The 23,115-nt window shown below is 42.8% G+C and overlaps 2 protein-coding genes across 2 annotated transcripts in view; one reads left to right on the top strand and one right to left on the bottom strand.

The window, feature by feature from the left end:
- The window catches only part of CALB2 (calbindin 2), a 139,581-nt gene that overhangs the window by 78,673 nt on the left and 37,793 nt on the right, over window positions 1–23,115 (top strand). Inside the window, exons 7-8 of the mRNA XM_033942941.1 lie at window positions 11,286–11,363; window positions 19,469–19,524. Of these exons, the coding sequence (XP_033798832.1) occupies window positions 11,286–11,363; window positions 19,469–19,524 (134 nt within the window). The remainder of the gene's footprint in view (window positions 1–11,285; window positions 11,364–19,468; window positions 19,525–23,115) is intronic.
- On the bottom strand, window positions 8,745–9,182 carry LOC117358742 (diphosphoinositol polyphosphate phosphohydrolase 2-like). The gene has a single exon (XM_033940328.1). It carries the CDS (start codon window positions 9,180–9,182, stop codon window positions 8,745–8,747), a length of 438 nt encoding a protein of 145 aa, XP_033796219.1.

Genomic DNA, 23,115 nt, shown 5'->3' on the forward strand with positions numbered 1-23,115 from the left:
CTCCGAATGGAGGAGAACCTTGCGAAGAACATCAAGAAGGGCGATAAATCCTTCTTCCGGTATATTAGTGACAGAAAAAGAAATACAGATGGGATAGTACGCCTTAGGAAACCCGATGGGAACTATGTAGAATCAGACTCCGACAAAGCCAAACTTTTAAATGAATACTTCTGCTCGGTCTTCACTAGCGAGGCGCCGGGATCCGGTCCTCAGCTGCCAACGAGGGAAAACTCGGAAGACCCGTTTCAAAATTTTGAGTTTACGCCCAGCAGTGTCTATGTGGAGCTATCAAGACTCAAGGTGAACAAAGCTATGGGACCGGACAAACTACACCCCAGGGTGCTCAGGGAGTTGAGTGATGTCCTGGCGGAACCGTTATCCACGCTCTTCAATCTTTTCCTAATACAGGAAGAGTCCCGTTGGATTGGAAAATGGCTAACGTCATTCCACTCCACAAAAAGGGATGCAGGACGGAGGCTGAGAATTATAGACCGGTGAGTCTCACATCGATAGTGAGTAAACTTATGGAAACACAAATCAAACGCCAATTGGATACGATCCTGAACGAGGAGAATCTACGAGATCCCTATCAACATGGTTTTACGAAGGGAAGGTCCTGCCAATCAAATCTGATCAGCTTCTTTGACTGGGTAACAAGAAAGCTGGATATAGGGGAGTCCCTGGACGTCGTGTACTTGGACTTCAGCTAAGCATTTGATAGCGTCCCACACCGCAGGTTATTGAGCAAGATGGGTTCGATGGGACTGGGTGAAACATTAACCGCATGGGTTAGGGATTGGCTTAGAGGTAGACTTCAGAGGGTAGTGGTAAACGGTACCCTCTCCGATACAATGGAGGTGATCAGCGGAGTGCCGCAGGGCTCGGTCTTGGGCCCAATCCTATTTAACATCTTCGTAAGAGACTTGGCTGAGGGGCTTCAAGGTAAAATACATTATTCGCCGATGATGCCAAACTATGCAACATAGTAGGCAACCGCACAACAGATGAAAGCACAGTGCCCAACAAAAGCTCAATGCCCGACAGTATGACACAGGACCTACTCCTGCTGGAGCATTGGTCAAAGACCTGGCAACTAAGTTTCAATGCCAAAAAATGCAAGGTCATGCACCTTGGCAGCAAAAATCCATGCAGGACTTACACCCTAAATGGTGAGATCCTAGCAAGGACTGTAGCAGAACGTGGCTTGGGGGTGATTATTAGCGAAGACATGAAGGCTGCCAATCAAGTGGAGAAAGCTGCATCTATGGCTAGACAAATCATGGGCTGTATCCGTAGAAGTTTCGTCAGCTGTAAGCCCGAGGTCATGATGCCGTTGTACAGATCCATGGTGAGACTCCATCTGGAATACTGTGTACAATTCTGGAGGCCGCATTATTAAAAAGATGTGCGGAGAGTTGAGTCGGTTCAGCGAATGGCCACCAGGATGGTCTCAGGACTCGAGGATCTCCCGTATGAGGAACGACTGGGTAAGTTGCAGCTGTACTCACTCGAGGAACGCAGAGAGAGGGGAGACATGATCGAGACGTTCAAATATGTCACGGGCCGTATCGAGGTGGAAGAGGATCTCTTTTTCCTTAAAGGACCCACGGCAACAAGAGGGCATCCGTTGAAAATCAGGGGTGGGAAATTTCATGGCGACACCAGAAAATATTTCTTCACCGAAAGGGTGGTTGACCGCTGGAATAATCTTCCACAACAGGTAATTGAGGCCAGCAGCGTGCCAGATTTTAAGAAAAGATGGGATTGGCATGTGGGTTCTCTTCATGGAGGTAGTTAGGGGGTGGACCATTAGTGTGGGCAGACTAGATGGGCCGTGGCCTTTTTCTGCCGTCATTTTCGATGTTTCTATGTACTATTATGGGGGCGGATCTGGGACAGAGATGGGTGGGATCTGGCCACGACTTAGCCTGTGTTTTAGATTTTGGCCCCTTAATGTGATTGAATTTGACACCCCTGAGCAATTGAAAGCACAATTTTGAAGCCCCCCCCCCTCCCCAGTAGCAGTGCAATTGGAGGACTCCCACTCAGCTTAGAGAGAACAGTAATCTCTACCATTATGCCTAGCACTGATGTCAAACACACTGGTCTATAACTTCCTGGATCACCTCTGGAACCATTTTAAAAAATTGTCATTACACTGGCCACCCTCCAGTCTTCTGGTAACATGCTGGATTTTAAAGATAAATTACTAACCTCCCTGTTTACAAAACTGCGGAAGCGGTTTTTAGTGCAGGCCGGTACATTGTCACCGTGTCATTCTCTACGCTCTGCGCTGCTCCCGATGCTCATAGGAATGCTATGAATGTCGGGAGCAGCACCAAGCATTCAGTGCACCAGCCCGTGCTAAAACCGCTTTTGCAGTTTTTTTAAAAGGGGAGAAATTACTAACAATAATTCCGGAACTTGGAGGCGAGGAGGATGGCAGTTTGAGTGCAGAGCTCCTCTCCCTGGACAATCTGCCTGCTTTTAAATATCAGCAGCAGTGGGAGATCAATTGCTTTTACACCTAAGCAGCAACGGGACCAACCCACCAAAAACCCACAGTCCCAGTCCTGCAAAAATATGAGCTCCACCCTCCCTGCAGTTCGCTAGAAAAATCAACTGCTTTTACACCTAAGCAGCAGCAGGACCGATCCAGCCAGGCATGTGAGCTCCTCCCTCTGCAGTCCATTGGAGAGATCAATCTACCTGCTTTTAAATATCAGCAACAGTGGGAAATCAACTGCTTTTACACCTCAGCAGCAGCGGAACTATCCGCAACTACTAAGAGCCCACAGACCCGATCCAGCCAAGAGTGTGAGCTCCACCTCCCCCTGCAGTCCACTAGGAAGATCAACTGTTTTTTACACCTAAGCAGCAACAGGACCAGCCACCACTACCGAGAGCCCTTTGCCCTGATCCAGCCAAACAAGTAAGCTCTTCCCCCAGCATTCCGTTGGAAAAATCAATATGCTTGCTTTTAAATATTATCAGAAGTAGGAGATCAACTGCTTTTACACCTAAGCAGCCTATAATAGGAGCCCTTGCCCCGATCCAACCAGGCATGTGAGCTCCTCCCCCTATATCCCGTTTAAGAGATCAATCTACCTGCTTTAAATATCAGCAGCAGTAGAAAAACAACTGCTTTTACATACAAGCAGCAACGAGACCTACCGCAACCACCAAGAGCCCACAGACCCGATCCTGCCAGGAGTGTGAACTCCTCCCCCTGCAGTCCATTGGAGAGATCAATCTGCCTGCTTTTAAATATCAGCAGCAGTGGAGATCAACTGCTTTTACACCTAAGCAGCAACGAGACCAGCCACAACCACCGAGAGCACACAGACCCGATCCTACCAAGAGTGTGAACTCTTCCCCCCATGCAATCCGCTAAGAAGATCGACTGTCGGCTCCGGGCGGCTTTCCCGCAGAGGAGAGAATCCTGCATTCACCGTGAGCCTCATCTGAAGCAGCCTCCTTGGAGCGGCTGGGGCACGGGCAGTGTGTCTGGGAGGGAATGCATGGATGGGAGAACATCGCAGGGGAGGAGACATAGGCATCCTGGGACTGTCTCCCAAGTCTCTTCCCTGAAGAAGCCCTTTCTGGAAACGTCAATCGCTCCTCCTAAACTTACTTGCTCCACTTCATCACTGATGCTGAAACCGTGGATTGAAGACAAAGTTTTATTTTATTTTTCTTTCCAGCTTATGATTTATCTTTAATCTTATCTATTGTTTTGCCTTTTGCCTTTGTTTTGTTCTATTTCTATCATTTAAATTTCTCCAGAATTCTACTGTTCAACGGCTCCCCCTTCTGCTTCTATTCCTTTCTCTCCTCTCTTCTACCTTCCAAAGTATTTAGATCAATGCTGTCTTGTTAAAATGTTTATTTTATTTTTATTTTTCCTCTAACTCTACTTTTCACTTCTCTATTACCCTCCAGGTACTTTAGTTAGATTGTGAGCCTTCGGGACAGAAAGGGAATTTTTCAAGTACCTTTCTTATTTCTAATCTTAATGTATATTTTCTGTAAACCGCTTAGAACCTAACGGATGTAGCGGTATATAAGAAATAAATTACATTACATTACAATAACCGTGTAAACTAATTTTTCAATTCTACCAGTACTCTGGCATTTATACCATCCAGTCTAGGCAATTTGCTACTCTTCAGTTTATCAAATTGCTCTTTTACATCTTCCACTGTTTCAGAGATTTGTTTCAGTTGCTCTGACTCATCATCATTGAATTCCATTTCTGGTACCGGTATCTCCCCCACATCTTCCTTGGTGAAAACCAAAGCAAAGAATTCATTTACTCTCTCCGCTATTGCCTTGGTCTTCCCTGAATGCCCCTTTTACCCATCGGCCACCTATCAGTCCAACTGATTCTTTTCTTGCTTCTAATATACCTAAAAAAGTTTGTACTGTGTGCTTTTGCCTCCAATCCAATCTTCTTTACAAGGTCTCTTTGTCTTCCTCATCAGCACATTGCATTTGACTGGCTACTCCTTATGCATTTTCCTATGATTTTCAGTTGGAACATTCTTCCATTTTCTGAAGGATTTTCTTTTAGTTTTAATAGCTTCCTTCACCTCACTTGGCAGTCACGCTGGCTGCCATTTGATCTTCCTTCTTCCTTTTTTAATGGAATATATCTGGGATTCCAGGATGGTATTTTTGAATATCATTCACACCTGATGTAAATTTTTGACCTTTGCAGCTGTTCCTCTAAGTTTCTTTTTTACCATTCTCTTCATGACATTACAGTCTTCTTTATTAAAGTTAAATGTCATTGTATTGAATTTTCTGTGTGTACTTTAAGCTCCTGAGATATCAAATCTGATCATGTTATGATCACTGTTATCAAATGGCCCCAGCACCATTACTTCCTGCACCAAGTCATGCACTCCACTGAGGACTAGATCTAGAATTGTTTTGCCTCTTGTCAGTTCCTGAATCAGCTGCTCCATGAAGCAGTCCTTGATTTTATAAAGGAATTTTATTTCCCTAGCATGCCCTGAAGTTACATTTACTCAGTCAATATCAGGGTAATTGAAATTTCACATTATTATTGTTACCCATTTTGTTAGCCTCCCTAATTTCTGATAACATTTCATCATCTGTCTGTTCATCCTGGCCAGGCAGACGGTAGTACACTCCTATCACTACTCTTTCCCCTTTACATATGGAATTTCTACCCATAGGGATTCCAAGGTATGTTTTAGTTTCTGTAGAATTTTTAGTCCATTTCATTCAAGATCCTCCTTAACATATAATGCTATGTTTCCACCAATTACTGCAATATAATTTATACCCTGGTCTCACAGTGTCCCATTGATTATCTTCCTTCCACCAGGTTTCAGAGATGCCTATTATATCTATTTTTCATTTAGGAGTCCTTTTACTAAGGTGCGCTAGCTGATTTAGCACGCGCTAAATGCTAACACGTCCATAGAATATAATGGTCACGTTAGCATTTAGTGCACGCTAAATCAGCTAGTGCTCCTTAGTAAAAGACCCCCTTAGTGCAATATATTCTAACTCTCCCATCTGCAGCCCTGCTCTCTGCCCTGTTATCCCCGATCTCCTGCTGCTCCAAATGCCTCCTGCAGCTCCGAACGTGTCTGCCTCGAACATGCCTGCTTTCCAACCCCAAACCCAAACACCCTGCCTGCCTGCCCCAACTCTCCCACCCTTTCCCGCACTGCAAGCCCGTGGTTTTAACCCGCAGGCTTAAACGGGTTAAATCCATGGGATCCCAAAAGTTCCTCCATCACCTATTAAAAAAACCTATGCTGGCCCTGCGGTCCAGAACTTTTCAGGTTCCCTGGCTGCACTCAGTGTAAAAAAATAGAAAAAGAAAGAAAAAGAAACAACAACTCTGACAGCCCAGAGGTCCAGCACATGCTAAGACCATCTATAGATGGTCTGCGCATGTGCGGGGATTGCTATAGAGCGATCCATGCCTGCAGATGGGGGCGTTCCTCCAATCGCCCTCATCTGCATGTTGGAGTTTGCTGAATTCATCGGACCTGCCCGGATCGGGCAGGTTAGTGAATCCTGGCCAATGTTTGTTATTCCTGTTTACGACTTGTTCAGCAATTGACATGGATAATTTGCAATCTTTAAAATCAGTCTGCTCTGTATATAACAGGGATCTCAAAGTCCCTCCTTGAGGGCCACAATCCAGTCAGGTTTTCAGGATTTCCCCAATGAATATGCATGAGATCTATTTGTATGCACTGCTTTCAATGCATATTCATTGGGGAAATCCTAAAAACCCGACTGGATTGCGGCCCTCAAGGACACCTGTTGTGAGTGTTGTGGTCTCTATTGTACTCTCTCTATTGGGATGTCCTATCTTCCCTGTTTTGGTTATATCTTTTTTTTCAGTTCAAAATTTTTATTGACATTTAACTACAATAAATAAATATATACAGTATATACAATAAATATATAAAGTATATAATGAACCAGGTCTCAACAGAGCTAAAGCTCCAAAGATTTATAATACTTTCTGAAAATATGGCACTTTTTCCTAGCAGCAACTTCCTCATACTTCCGTACCAGACTTTATTTATTCATTTTTATTTTTAAAAACATTTATTATCCACCTATCATTTCTTCTAAGCAGAGTATATAATATATACCCATATTAAAAGCACATAACATCTACAAGTCAACTCTGTGTTAATTTAAAAACTAAAATCTGCAATACATCGACGCGGTGCCGAGGTGGAAGCTTTTCAAAACCCAGACAAAGTGCTGGGTTTTGAAAAGCTGTCTGGATGCCCGGATATGTCCTCTAAAAAGAGGACATGTCTGGCTAAATCCGGCCATCTAGTAACCCTAATAATGAGGTCCCTGACTGTGCAGATGGCCCTCCTTACCAGAACTGGTACTTTATAAAAGATGAGCAGCAAAGATTATCCCATACCAATAACAGTGTAAATCTTACTCTGTAGGTAGAGAGACAACACAGATGTTCCTTGGAACGTCACTGTGCAGTGCTGCAGGAAGTCTTGTAAAAAGCCATGACAGTAGTATCATAAAAAGATGGTTCCTGGCCTAGTCAGTGTTTGGTTCACACAGGCCTTAGGCAATGCAGGCTTTATATAGTACATACAAGCAGATATGGGCAGTATATCCCACTAGAGTGGCAAATTGCAGTCCACTATCCCCCCCAACTAAAGTGTCCTCTCCCTCATCCAGCCAAATACTAGCCTGTTTGACCTCCATTGTTTGGGCTATCTCCCAGTGGAACATGTGGGAGAGTATGAATTCCTTCTCTCACACCAAGCAGCATCATGGGGTAAAGACCTAGAACAATTACTTTCGCCCTCTACTTATGAGGTATTTAGGAAACATCTAAAAACACACCTGTTCCTAAAACATCTTGACAACTGATCCACTTATCTCTTTCCTCTCAATAGCGACCTACTGTCCTTTTGATCACTTTTCTCCTCAACAATGAATTTCCTGTCTAATTACTTCTCTTTCTTCTTCCCCTCTTGAAGTCAGTCAATTTGTACCTTTGCTTAATCTTTTGTAAACCGCATAGAACTTCACGGTATTGCGGTATATAAGCTGTTATTATTATTATTATTATTTGGAATACTTGTTGCCAGTATGGCTATATGGCAGTCAATGCCACCACATATGTCAATAAGTCTCCTTAACAGTCCTGCTAGCATCTGTCCGTCCCATATCATACATTTTCAGAAGTTTACAGGAGTATAATACCAATATAATATTTTATACCCATTTTCAACTATAAGGACAGACATTTCCAACATCTTCATATTTCCTCCCTAAGTTATCCTTCTATTCCTGCAAGTTTCTTACCTTCCCTTCTATTTAAACACTGATAGGGAAAATTGTTGTAAAACAACTTCCATCATCTCTTTGCCGTATCTCTTCCCAAGTAGAGAAAGTGATCCATGTATACACTCCCACATAATATGTCCAACTGCTGCCAAGCTAAGTAGTCCCTGCAGCACTCGAGTACGTGTGCCAGCAGATACTGAGTTAATTTCTGAAGCTAAAATCCAATAAATCAGAAAGTTTAGTAAGTGGCTTCTCTTATTGCCCCTGCACAAACATGTGAAAGAACTGAACCAAAACAAAATTCAGTTAATTTGTCTCAATCCACAGCTACTGTGAGGCATCAAAATTCAGTATAAGCTGTAAAACCTCAGAGGGGCCCCTGTATAAAGTAATAAGGTACAGGAATGGCTTATCATGGTTGCCTAAGACCCAAAAAAACAATTTTAAAAAGCCTTTATGCCACAGAGTAGATGGCTTACATTTATTCCTCAGTATCTGCAGCTTTTTAATACTTTATCTCCTGTCTTTTGATTCTTGTCCCAATAATAGCAATTAATTGGTTTGGGTGAGATATTAACATTGCCAGAAGTTATAAAATGTTTAATAATGAATCTTAGATACCCTTTTACTAAGCTATGATAAAAAGTAGCCAGCACCGTCAGTAGCGAGGGGCTTTCCAGCGCGCTTAGGCCACTTTTAACACAGTTGTAAAATGGCCATTTTCCATTTACTCTATTAATGGCTATGCGCTAATTTCTTCATTAGTTTCTTGCTCATTAGCATATTAGCCTTTTCCGACACCTAGTTTTTAGGTGATAAGGGCTCCCACACTAATCACTTGTGCTAACTGATTAGCACTGGGTTTGCCTGTTCTCCACTTCCAGAATACAAAGCATTGTTGTCTGGAATAGAGGGTCCTACAGAATTTCCATTGGTTTCAGTTTTTCCAAATATTCTGCATGTATAGGTTTGTGGCACTGAAGAACCTTGAGGGCATCTTTCACTTTAAACCATTCTCTCTTTCTCCCTATGGTAACAGAATCCTCCCAGTCATCCAATATTTCATTGACTGTAAGTACATAAACATAGGTCCTATGCTTCTGATCTTGGTTCTCAAATATCCCCAGCAATCTCCTCAACTTCCCTTTTACTCCAGCCTCCTCATACACCTCTCTCATTGCAGCACCTCCTGGTTCCAGTCCTCCCCCTGGTACAATCCACTGATCTGGATACAGACTGCTACTCACTAATAGTACCTCATCCTCCAGCTTGTTCCTGAAACACAGGCAGGCCGCCCATTTCTTGAAGCCTTCCCGGTTGTAAGTCTGAGTCTGGTTCGGCTTAAACTTCATCATAGAGGCGCCACGCCACGCCGCGCCGCGTCCCCCTCCAAGCTTTAGGTTAGTGGTGCTGCCCATGCCCAGCACTGTGTCCCCCCCCCTCTTCTTCCTCCTCCTCACGGGCCAAACGAGAAAGCCACAAGGGCTAGCCTCTCCCAACGGCCACCCATTCTCTGGTACAAATGCCAAGTGGAGGTAGGGGGGTGAATCATACCCAGCACTAAATTATTTTTCTCCCTTACTGATTCAGCTGATCCTGGAAGGGGAATCCCTCAGCTGAGCCGGCTGGACTGCACCGAAACCAGCTAAGCTGATGGGGATTTCCCTGCTGCAATCAGACATCTGCAAAACTTGCTTTTCTGCGGTTTTCATGTGTACATTTTTGTTTTTGAAAATAAGCCAAAAAGATAGGCGTACTAAGGACTAAAAAGTCTATATAGATCATTTTCAAAAATATTGCTGGCTGGCTGTTTTGAAAATGGCATTTTCTCTACTGAATTTTGGGACTTTTTTTTCCCAAAATGTCCAAATTAGACTTAGACATCGTATCGAAAATGCCCTCCACGTTTTTTTAACAAGAGTGATAACATTTTTTTTTCTGTTCTGTTTTATTTGACTGCTCCCTGTAATAACTGTATACTCTGGTGGCAGCACTTGCATTTCCGGTGGCAGAGAAAACCTGTTTCTGCTGACATCATCAGAAAGTTCATTTCCAGGGTTCAGATACCCCGCTTCCGTTGACGTCATCAGAAAAGTGCATTTCTGGGGTCAGACAACCCTGTTTCCACTGATGTAATCAGAAAGTGTATTTCTGGAGGGTTAGACACTCCCCTGTTTCTGCTGATGTCATCAGAAAGCGGCAGGGGTCATTTCCGCTGACATCAATGGGGGAGCATTACTTTGGAGGTGGGCAGTGAATGGAGCTTGGGTGGAGCTACCACCATTCATTCCTATGGGAGGGGAGGGGCTTGGGCGGGCATGGGCAGGGCATGGGTGTGGTGTGGGCAGGGAGTGAGCGGGGCATGGGCATGTTATTGGTGTGATCTATCCCATAAGTGAATGCTGATTGACCCTTATCTTATCTCACCTGTCAATCAATTTGACATGTAGTGTACCCATTATACTACTCAAGAAGTAAATAAAATCCGAAATTGTTATTTAAATATATTTATTCTACAAGGAGATTAAAGAGCTAAACAAATTCTCCATTATGAAATAAAAGATGTACTCTGCTTCCTTCTAAACTTCTGTAATGCCAGCAATAGTTACTGTATGAATTATTTGAGTAATTAATGTGTGTCTGTGTCCCAGGCTTGAGACATAGCTATATACTACTGGATTACAGGAGCACTGAGTCCAAAAGGGCTGAAGGAGAGAGGATAAATATATTCCCACTCAGAGCCATATCAACCAGTAGGTATCCATCCACACCAATCTGTGTCTCTATAGAATGCCCCCTTATCTAGGCTTATGTCACCAGTCTGTCTCTCTTTCCACCTTTCCCCCTCCCCACATCAGATCCAGTGACTTTTTCTTCTCCCTCTTCTGTCTCCACCAGGTCTATTTTCTCCTTCCTTCCACCGCCCACCAGATCCAGATTTCTCTCTTCCTCCTCTGCTCCCCTACTGTACACATTCCCCAGTCCAGACTGAACTACCTAAGCCCCACCCACTTCTAGAAGCAGAAGCTATGCCCGATTGCTCCTGCTTCCAGCCCAAACATCTTTCAAAATGCATTTTGACACACTGCTAGGGACCAGTTTGCCAAATAAAGCAGCACTTGGATTCAGGTGATGCCATTTTGAAAGATGGCAGGAGGAGGAGTGTCCAGGTATAATAGGGAAGTGTTGGGGGAGGAGGAATCTGAACAGGGGCTATCCTAAAGGTTCTCGGTTGCAACCATTAGCTCATAAGCCTTGCATTGAAAAACGCTGCTTTATATTTTGTTACCCACAGATTGGTTAATTGTAGCATTAACTGCTTTGCCATCTACAGTACACCAGGCCCATGCTTGAGTGACAGTGACCAAGGGAAAGCTAGATTAGGTTGGAAAGGAAATTTCTGGAAAGGGACTTTCACATTTCAAGACATTATGTAATAAGGTGATTCTTTCTTTCAGGGTTTCCTGTCAGATTTGTTAAAGAAAGCTAACCGGCCATATGATGAAAAAAAGCTGCTGGAGTATACACAGACCATAGTAAGTCTACAACAAATATATAAATATTGTTAACAGTGTTACAAAATATTGGGGGTCAATATTCAAAATGATTTAAGTGGTCGGGATAGGCTTTTGTTCACTTAAATTGCATGAAGCAGATGCTGCTGAGCATCCTCTCTGAATCCATGGCACTGTCCAGACAATGCCGGAGCAGTCTGGAGACGGCGATGGAAGTTATGCTGGCACCAATGGATATTCAATACTAGTACCTATAGAGGTAACGAGGCAAACAAGACCCACATTAGGAACAGGTTTCCCCACCGCCTCTGATTTTCCCCTACCCCTGGTCACAATCTAAGACCATAAGAATAGCCTTACTGGTCCATTAAGCCCAGTAGCCCATTCCAATGGTGGCCAATCCAGGTCACTAGTACCTGATCAAAACCCAAGGACTATCAACATTCCATGCTACAGATCCAGGGCAAGCAGTGGCTTGCCCCATGTCTTTCTCAATAATAGACTATGGACGTCTTTTGTAGATTTGTTAAAGTTGTCCTTTATCTTTATTTTCTGTTGTTTTACACCCACATATCCAGGGGGTGAGTGAGAGTGGGGGGTATATCTTTTGTTTTGGTATTATTCCTGATGGTAATGTTAGAAGGGGGAGGGAATGTTATTTTTCTAGAGATACTGATTGATTATAAGTGCTTGTTTGATTATTATTATTTGTAGATAAATTATATTGCACTTTTTGTTGGCATTAAAAAAAAAAAAAAAGTTTAAAAAAAACAACAAAAAAACAACAGACTATGGACTTTTCCTCCAGGAAATTTTCCAAACCAGCTACACTATCCGCTTATACTACAACCTCTAGCTTAACTATTCTCTGAGTGAATAAAATTTTCCTCCTATTGGTTTTAAAAGTATTTTCCTGTAACTTCATCGAGTGTCTCATTCTCCTCCCTGAAGACAAATTGAGCCCATTTTTAAGCCCTCCCACTCCCCAAAGGTTCCCCCCAAGCCTACCTGAACTCTCCCTGATTGTCTAGTGAAGTGTTTCCCAAGTAAGGCCTTAGTGAGCGCCTTCGTGAAAAGCTGACGTGAAAGGCCTACAACCCCAATACTACAACGACGCTTGGACCTCCGGTTCTACCGAATCCCCAATCTCCTGTCGATCTCCAATCCAGCGTCTGCAGTAAAAACCGCAGGGAATCCGATGCCCGCTAAGCACTGCTATCAAAGACCCGGACCCAACCAAAGCGGCAACCCATACAACAAAGTGGTGAGTGAACCAACGTCCTTACTACTTACAAAAATGGCAACACGCACACTTAAACTCATCCTTGTCCTACTACTGCTCTCCTTATTCATAAGTAAACGGAAAATAGCAGGATACCATACACATTCCATACCCATCCACACAACATCACACAGACCAGTCTTACCATCCAGGAAACTCCATACACACAGAACCCTGATCCCCTGTCCTACATACGACTACGAAAGCATACCCACTACCTGGGGAATAAGACCTCCACCAAAACCCAAGTCTAACACACAAAAACATCAAACACTACCAAGAACAATCAACATAGTCACTACTCCCCTATCTCACACAAAATATTCATCATTAACATGCACAAATATGAACATTAGATCTATCAGCCCAAAAACTGAACTAATCAAGGACTGGCTGATTAAAGATAATTTAAGCTGCCTCTTCTTAACCGAAACCTGGCTCACTTCCGACGCAGACCCACACATTACTGAATTCTGCCCCAAAGGATACAAACTAGAGCTAGTATGTCGAGAAAACAGAAGAGGAGGAGGCCTAGCAATCATAGTAAAAAACAATCTCAACATTAAAATCCTAGCCAAGCATTCCACCCCTCACCTAGACTTGCTAGCTTGCCAACTCTCCGACAACACGCTCACAGGAAACCTGAACTGCCTTCTCTGCTACGTTACACCAGGAAACTGGAACACCTCAAAAGAAGAACTCGAAGAATTCATATTCCAGAATTCCCTCTCCTCCACACATAACCTGATCCTAGGAGACGTAAATCTCCACCTAGAAGACCACTCCTCCAAACAAGTAGCGGAATTTATATCATACCTCAATTCCCTATCTTACCAAATCCTCAACCCTGAACCCACACACGAAAAGGGTCATCAGCTTGACATTGCTGCGTACGCGTATCTCGACCTCAACACACAAAACATCCACATCACCAAGGGCTCTTGGCATCCTACCCTCTGGTCAGACCATTACATATATACCTTCTATATCAACTGGACACAAAGTAAAAACAAATCCACTCCACATAAAACAAGCATCAAGACTAGACAGAAAATTGAACCAACCAAATTCTGGGACACAGTAGACCCCGCATTAGAATCCAATAACCCTATAGAATTCAATAACCCTATAGAATTCATAAACAGCTGGCGGTCCCTAAGTGAATCTACCTTAAATAATCTAGCTCCAATAAAAACAAAAAATAAAATATGTAGGCCATCTGACAAATGGTTTGACACCGAGCTCCTACACCTAAAAAGGCAATGCAGACAACTAGAAAGGTCATGGAAAAAACAGAAACAAGACAACACCAAAACAGAATGGAGAATCCAAATCAAACAATATAAAATCAAACTGAAGGAAAAACGGAAAGAATACTATTCCAAACTCATTGGCACCGAGAAACCAGACACAAAAAAACTTTTCAACCTGGTACGAAATCTCACTGATACCAACCCTTTCCTAGCCATCCAAGGAAACCAGCCTCCAACAGCTCACCAATTAGCGGATCACTTCAAACACAAAATCATCACAATCAGATCCACATTCAATAACTCACAAAACATCATAGAAGAAATACTAATAAATTCCACAACAGACGATGCCATCTCAGCAGATAGGATCTGGACCAACTTCCCAACAATACAATGGTCAGACCTATATTGACTTTACAAAAAATACAGCAAATCCTCATGCGATTTGAACAACTGTCCATCTTACCTACTAGCTACAGCATCCACAAAATTCAAAGCTAATCTCACATTATGGTTGCAAACCACTCTCAATGAAGGTCAGTTCCCAACAGAACTAGGCGAAATTATAATTACTCCAATACCGAAAGACCTCAAAGGACCAATAGACAATCCAACAAATTATAGACCAATCGCTTCTATCCCACTATACGTTAAACTAATAGAAGGTCTTGTAGCACAATATCTCTCCAACTACCTAGAGGACCACCGCATTCTTCACCCATCGCAATCAGGATTCAGAATTAATCATAGCACAGAAACACTACTGGTATCCTTAATTAATATAGCCCAACAACAGCTCAGCAAAGGAAACAAACTACTAATCATCCAACTTGATCTTTCAGCAGCTTTCGATCTAGTAGACCACCCCATACTACTCCAGATACTAGACGCCATAGGAATTTCAGGTAGAGTTCATAACTGGTTTCAAGGTTTCCTTAAAACAAGAACATACAGAGTTAAGTCAAAAGAGCTTATATCAGACTCATGGTCCAACCCCTGCGGAGTACCACAAGGATCACCACTATCGCCCATACTATTCAACCTCTTCATAGCTTCCTTAGGCACAACCCTAGATACCCTAAATATAACCTCATTCAGTTATGCGGACGACATAACCATCCTCCTTCCCTTCGACATCCAAGACCCCAGCTCCACAGAACGCCTGAAAACAACACTGGTAACAGTAGAAAACTGGATGACCAACCATAAGCTGAAGCTAAACGCGGATAAAACAAAATTCCTATTACTAGAGAAGGAAAAACTACAATCCGTTACAGAACTGGAAATAAATGCAATCAAATACCCTATACAGACCACTCTCAAAATCCTGGGAATACAACTAGACAGACGCTGTACAATGCAGACACAAATTCACAAAATCATCCAAAAAGCTTTCTACACCATGCAAAACCTTAGAAAAATAAGAAAATTCTTCGACAGAGACCAATACAGAATCATTGTCCAATCCCTGGTACTTAGTATTTTAGACTACTGCAACAGCCTCTACCTATCATGCCCAAACTACATGATAAAACAACTACAAACCGTTCAGAACACAGCCCTCAGACTCATCTACTCGCTTAGCAAATTCGACCACATCACAAATGCTTACTTAGACTCTCACTGGCTTCCAATAAAAGCAAGATCACAATTCAAATTCTACTGTCTTCTATTCAAAGTAACCCACGGAGCTGCACCAAGTTACCTAAACAACCGCCTATACCGCAACCTCACACACAGAACAAGGAAAGCTCAAAGCCTATTCACATACCCCCCTTTCAATGGTACCAGACGAAAGAAACTCTACGATAACCTTCTAGCGACACAGGCAGAGAAAATTGACCCAACAGTCTCCAAACTGCTGACCAAAACATCAGACATCAAAGTTCTCCGAAAAGAAATCAAAACGCTTCTATTTAAAAAACACCTACCATCACTCTAACCTCCTGCCTACACACACACAATTACTCCTTCATATTCATCATTCCTACAACATCCCTCAACGCCATGTAAGCAACCTCCATATGTAACCAATATTTCTTCCTCAGCGCTATGTAATAATCTCCTTAACTTGAATGTACTGCTATCCTTACCTGTGATTTAAACCTGATATGTAAACATATTATATTCCTGATATGTAAACTTGTTATATTCCTGATATGTAAACTTCCTGGAAATGTCCAGTTCTCTTCCAATTTTGTAATCCGCTTAGAACCGAAAGGCACAGGCGGAATAAAAATCTCTAATGTAAAGTAATGTAATACCTCCTTCAGTCAGGTTTTCAGGATACCTACAATGAATATGCATGAAAGCAATTTGCATATAATGCATTTCTCACTCAAAAATCTTTCTGCAAGGGACTGCAACTGGCTAAGAGTAAAGTAGTTACTTTAAAAGCATTTCTGCATATAAACAGCAGCATTTACACGTGTAAATTGCCTATATCTGCATCTAGAAGTTTTAAAAAGCCTCTATAGGAGGAACTTATCAACACGGGCCACCATCAAGGTGTGTTATTAATAACCAGGTTGCATGGCCTAAAATTGCACAAGTTAGTGGTAAAATGACACCTCTTAACAGTAGCTCCTCGGAACTGCCAATGCTGTACCATATTCATCAATTCAGCCCCAAATACATTATTCATATTTGGATGAATAGTGATTTAAATTCAAATACGAATAATCCGGGGCTCTACTGTGCTAAATCCTACTGAAATAAACACTTGATTTCTGATTTCACCTTGCTTCTTGTATTATTTGTTATGTTAAAGCTCAATTCCCATTATTCGTATTCGTATCTGGCCAAGTAATCATTTTCATTATTCTTATTCAGCCAAATAGTAGAATATGCTGTTTGGTAAAGCTCCAGTGTACCCATGGAGATCCACACCATGCAGAGATTATTTAGCTGCTTGACCCCTATTACTAGAACCACAGGACTATCTCTAGAGGTCTGAGACACCATTTTGAACCCAGGTCCCCAATGAAGCAGGAGCAACTGGGGATCATTCCTACTCCCTACCAGACCACTAGGGAGGGTCCCCAGTAAGAGCTAAGAGAACCAAGGCTGGGGGAAGGTAGTTATGCCTTTGAGGCTGCAGGAGGGTGAACGGAGACCAATCGATGTCATAGGGATGTCCTGGGGTGGGAGTATTTTTCAAGGGTGGAGCTTTGTGAAATACCATTGGGAGAGGTCAGGAGTAGAGAATGACACGAGGACAAATCTGTCCCTGTCACTGTAAGAACTCAATTTCTCTGTCCCGTCCCCATGAGTTTTGTTGCTGTCCCTGTCCCATTCGTGGAAGCTCTGCCTTAACCACACAAAGTGTTTGAGGCTTGTGTAGATGAGGGATGGAGCTTGCAGGAATGGGGCAGAGACAGCAAGAGCCCAAAATGTCTGTTCCATCCAGGACGTTTTGCAAAAGATTTGATTATCCCCGGAAGACGTCAAAGTCTAGCCCACCCAGAGCATGCCCATAACATGTCTCTTAACATGCCCCCTCGAACTCTATACTTACAGCGTATGAAATGTTTCGTTAGACAGTCAGGAAAATGGTTTTGATTATAAGCACTGGGATATCCTAGCAATTAGGACATCCAAGTGTCGACTTAGGCGGATTTTTATATGTTATAGTTGTTTAGACCAGTGTTTTTCAACCTTTTTTGGGCAAAGGCACACTTGTTTCATGAAAAAAATCACGAGGCACACCACCATTAGAAAATGTTAAAAAATTTAACTCTGTGCCTATATTGACTATATATAAAGTAATTCTCTTGAATAGGAATCAAATAAACACAAAGAAAGTATTTTATAATTACTTTATTATGAAATATTAAGTAAACAGAATAGTGAAAAATTATAAAATACTTTATTCAGTGCGAAACCTGGGCCTGTTTGGCTGAACACAAAGCTGATATTCTGGCTGGAATCGAAGAAAGACACACACAGCTCTTCGTCAACAGCTCTCAGTCTTTCTCTGTATTTGGTTTTTATAGCATACAAAAATAGACAAATATACCCTCCATCCTTTTTATTAAACCACAATAGCAGTTTTTAGCGCAGGGAGCTGCGCTGAATGCCCAGCGCTGCTCTTGACGCTCATAGGCTCCCTGCGCTAAAAACCACTATTGCGGTTTAGTAAAAGGTGACCATATTGTAAAATATAGACAGCAGATATAAATTCAGAACTGTGCATAGTAAGTGAAGGGAAGTTTTCATCTCTGGGAATTTACCCAGTTAACTATTAAGTTATTTGGGCAACTTCCTTTGAAAACTGTGGTAATACTGCCTCCACTTTGCTAAATTTAAAATAAAATCATTTTTCCTACCTTGTCTGGTGATTTCTGGTTGCACTTTCTTCTTCTGACTGTGCATCCAATCTTTCTTCCCTTCTATCAGCCTGTATGCTTTCTCTCCTCCACACCTCATTCCCTCCCCCAACTTTTTCTTCCTCTCTCCCTGACCTTTCTTTCTTTTTTTCTGTTTCTCTTCTTTCCTTCTGTTTCCCTGCCTGCCCCCTTTCTTTCTTTCTCCCTGCCGTTCTCCAAGCCACTGCCACTGCCGCTGCCATCGGGGAACAGGACCCACCAATGGATAACAGGCCCCAAAGCCGACACCGACGCATGCTCTCCCTGACGTCAATTCTGCAATCGGAGAGGAAGTTCCGCCCAGCCAGGCAGCGATTGGCTGGCCCGAACTTCCTCTCCGACTGCAGAATTGACGTCGGGGAGAAGAAGACTTATCGGCTCGATAGATTAGATCGCCAAGACAAAGTGAGTCCTGGGTGATCGACTCACTTTGCCTTGGCGAGCTACTGGCGCCCCTGCCTCGGGCCCCCTGTCAGCTCCGGGCCCCTGAATGCAGGACTGGTAGTACTGCCCTGATGGCGGCCCTGCGGCACACCAGGCAACATCTCGCGGCACACTAGTGTGCCGCGGAACAGCGGTTGAAAAACACTGGTTTAGACTACGCCCTTAACAGGCACCATGCCTTATAGAATAGCACACAGTCAGATGCATGCATAAAATGTAGCGAGTGTCAATTAATTTGAGTAACTGGTTGTTATCACCCAATTAATGATAGTTAATGGCTTCTTACTCAATTTGCTTGCATATTTTGGGTGCGCACACAAATTTGGGTGGGCAAATCTGAGCATCTGAAATGGAATCAGGGGAATATACATTTTTACTGCTCATTTTTGTTTGTTTATAAAATGCAATGACAAGGGATACATTTTTGACATTTCCTCTGTTATTGCAAACAATAGCCCTTCCCTAGTAAATAAAATGATTATGGTGCTAACAAATGCCTTAGGACTGTGAGCTATTTCTGACCTTATATTGACAGTCACAGACAGAGTCGCTGGCATTCACAGACATCTTGCTTATTAATGGTTCAGCTGTTTGAGAGGTTTGTTTCCAGTTGATAAATTGAACTACTTAGAGAAAATGCTCACGTCGTTAGGGAATTCAATGTAACAAGAGTTCATAGACAGAAAACAGGTTGTTCGCAGAGTTAAAAGCTTATGGAGACGGCACAGTAATGAGACCGGTAGTATTAATGTAACTGATCACTCGTTTGTCTTCTCACAGCTGCGAATGTTTGACCTTAATGGAGACGAGAAGCTAGGTCTGTCGGAGATGTCAAGGTAAGAGTCGTCACAACTCTGTCAGCATTTGTGGTGGAAAAGAAACAGATAAACAGTATTAACAACTTCTTCACCAATCAAGATCAAATCTCAGTTCACCTTGTTTTATGTCTGAAATCACATCCGATTTTCGACTTTGCTACCTTGCAACTGTAGTCATTTGTCAGTTACCAGAAACAAGGTAAAAAGCCACACATTTGCAGTGGTATCACTGCAAAAGCTGATAAGGGGATCGTCTACTGCAGGTTGAAGAAAAGATTATAAATCTGTCAAAAGAACTCAGCCCCAGATGCAAGAAAATTCAACTGAAGCACAGCCTGGTGCAAGATTTGAGCCGTATCTAACTACCCAGGAATGGGATCACTAAACTAGTAGTACAGTTTGATCATGGGCTCTGAGAGAAGGTGTTGTTTCACATGTTACTTTTGAGTTCTATCAATAACCAACCCTGGGCAAATTTTTGTGCGTGTCCTCATCCCCCAGGGCCACCCCAGGACAGCAGTGTCCTTTCATCCAACCTCTATCTCTGGTCCAACAGTGCAGCTTACTTGAGCAGCATTATCCATATAACAGAGCTGAAAATTATCACCAACTTTTCCAGCACTATCTGGATAGTGCCATATTGTCTAGGGATGGAGCTCATCCGACAAGAAGAGGCACTGGAGATGTCAAATCCAACCAAGTGGTCAGAATTCCTTTATTAGCAGTTTGTATCAAACGTTTAAAAACAAGCAAAATACCAAAAGACAAAGTTCCAAAGTCAAAATCCCGACTAGGATCTGAGTTTCGCTTTCCTCAGGGTACAAATTATGAAGAGACGTTGACACATTCATAATTGTCCCCTGAGGAAGGCGATAGTATCACCGAAACTCGGATCCTAGTCAGGACTTTGACTTTGGAACTTTGTCTTTTGGCATTTTGCTTGTTTTTAAACTTTTGATACAAACTGCTAATAAAGGAATTCTTATCACTGGGTTGGATTTGACATCTACAGTGCCTCTTCTTGTCGAATTTGCTTTGCTTCGAGGCTTGGTACCTTATTTCCCTTCCCTAGGGATGGAGCTTGCATTTATCCTGGTATCAGTGATTTTCAAACTGATCCCTAGATAAAGTTAGGAGAACGAAAAGGCTGACCTATATTTATCCAGGTAATTATCTGGGTATCAGTCTGAATATTGCTGGTACCCAGATAAATGCTGGTGGCTGCTTTATACCCAAATATTCAAGCGCCAGAAACTAGATATAGCCTAGCACTGAATATCTAGGGATAATGAACTGGTGATTGCTATTGGGATGAATATCAAGGGGCTAACAGATAAATTTCCAAGGCTGAAAATTTCTCTTCACTTAGGGCTCCTTTTACTAAGGTGGTTTGTGGGGATGGGGACCGAGCTTACAGAGATTAGTCCAATAAAATGGTATTTTCTTATTTCTCATTATTTCTTTTATTTTTATTTGTTAATTTGTAAAGTGGTGATTGTTATGTATCAGTTTTCACATTTACATCTACTGTCTTTATATTTTGCACAGTATTAGAGGATATATACTACTGTTTTTGTGGTGTTGTGATGTTGCATTGTATGCAAAGTCTGGTTTCTTGGCAGTTCAGTTTAACTTTTGTCTACATATTTCTATTTTTAGTTTGTGATTATTCCAGATTGGGCGAGGGTGTATCTGTCTGTGTGTATGAAAGGGACATGGCTTTCTGATAGCATCGACTGTACAGGATCAATTGACTGTGCAGGATCTGGCTTGTTTAGTTATACAATGTATGTGTTGGTGTTCTAGTGCTCACTGCAGTGTTTAAGATGCTGCCTTTTCCTAGATACACTCTTGTTGTGCGATATGTGGATTGTTACTAAAAATCATATTTTTCATATAGATGGGGGGGTGTCAAAAAATGAACGGCCCCGGGTGTCACATATGCTAGGTACGCCACTGCACTTGTGCTAGGATTCCTTTGGCAGCTTGCATTTATACTAGACCTGTGCCATGGTTTGTATCAATGTTTAACATAGAAACATAGAAACATAGAAAAAGCGGCAGAAAAGGGCTATTGCCCACCAAGTCTGCCCATTCCAAGTATCCCCCCCCCTGAGTTTACTCCCTTAAAGATCCCACGTGAGTATCCCATTTTTTCTTAAAATCTGTTACGCTACTGGCCTTTATCACCTGGGGTGGGAGTCTGTTCCAATGGTCCACCACTCTCTCGGTGAAGAAGTACTTCCTGGGATCGCCATGAAACTTCCCTCCCCTGATTTTCAGCGGATGCCCTCTGGTGGTTGAGTGTCCCGTGAGCCAGAAGATATCATCTTCTGACTCGATGCGTCCCGTGATGTACTTATACGTTTCAATCATATCTCCCCGTTCTCTTCTTTCCTCAAGTGAGTACAGCCGCAACTTCTTTAGTCTTTCTTCATACGTGAGATCCTTGAGCCCCATGACCATCCTGGTGGCCGTTCGCTGAACCGACTCGATCCTCAGCACGTCCTTTCGGTAGTGTGGGCTCCAAAACTGCACACAGTACTCTAAATGAGGCCTTACCATGGCTCTGTACAACGGCATCATAACCTCAGGTCTCCTGCTGACGAAACCTCTACGGATACACCCCATCATTTGTCTTGCCCTGGAGGAAGCCTTCTCCACTTGATTGGCAACCTTCATATCCTCGCTAATGATCACTCCTAGATCGCGTTCCGCCGTAGTTCTAACCAAGGTCTCACCATTTAGTACATAAGTTCTACAGGGGTTTCTCCTGCCCAAGTGCATTATCTTGCATTTTTTAGCATTGAAGCTTAGCTGCCAAGTTTTTGACCATTTTTCCAGCAGTAGTAGGTCGTGTGTCATATTATCAGGTAATAAGCATCTGCCTACTATGTTACAAAGTTTGGCATCGTCGGCGAACAGTGATACCCTTCCTCTAAGTCCTTTCGTCATATCTCTTATGAATAAATTGAATAGGATCGGACCCAGGACCGATCCCTGCGGCACTCCACTGATCACGTCCGATGCTTTGGATGGGGTACCGTTTACCACCACCCTCTGAAGTCTACCGCTCAGCCAATCCCCAACCCATGTAGTTAGAATGTCTCCTAATCCCATCGATTTCAGCTTGTTCAGTAATCTTCGATGAGGGACGCTATCAAATGCTTTACTGAAGTCCAAATATACCACGTCCAGTGACTCTCCGGCGTCCAGTTGTCTGGTAACCCAGTCAAAAAAGCTAATCAGATTAGATTGGCAGGATCTACCCCGGGTGAACCCGTGTTGGTGTGGATCACGCAGTTTTTCTTCATCTAGGATTGTGTCAAGATTCTGTTTAATCAGTGTTTCCATGAGTTTACACACTATAGACGTGAGACTCACTGGTCTGTAGTTTGCTGTCTCTGTCCTGCAGCCCTTTTTGTGGAGTGGGATTACGTTGGCGGTTTTCCAGTCCAAGGGGACCCTTCCTGTACTTAGGGAAAGATTGAAAAGAACAGATAATGGTTCTGCCAGGACTTCCCTTAACTCCCTGAGCACTCTGGGGTGTAGGTTATCCGGTCCCATGGCTTTGTTTACTTTGAGTCTTGAAAGTTCGCCGTAGACACT

This window comes from Geotrypetes seraphini, chromosome 4 (genome assembly GCF_902459505.1).
Source record: "Geotrypetes seraphini chromosome 4, aGeoSer1.1, whole genome shotgun sequence".
Classification (NCBI taxonomy): Eukaryota; Metazoa; Chordata; class Amphibia; order Gymnophiona; family Dermophiidae; genus Geotrypetes; species Geotrypetes seraphini.

Excerpts from the sequence above, each read along its gene's own strand:
- LOC117358742 (XM_033940328.1), bottom strand. The coding sequence starts at position 9,182 with ATGATGAAGTTTAAGCCGAACCAGACTCAGACTTACAACCGGGAAGGC.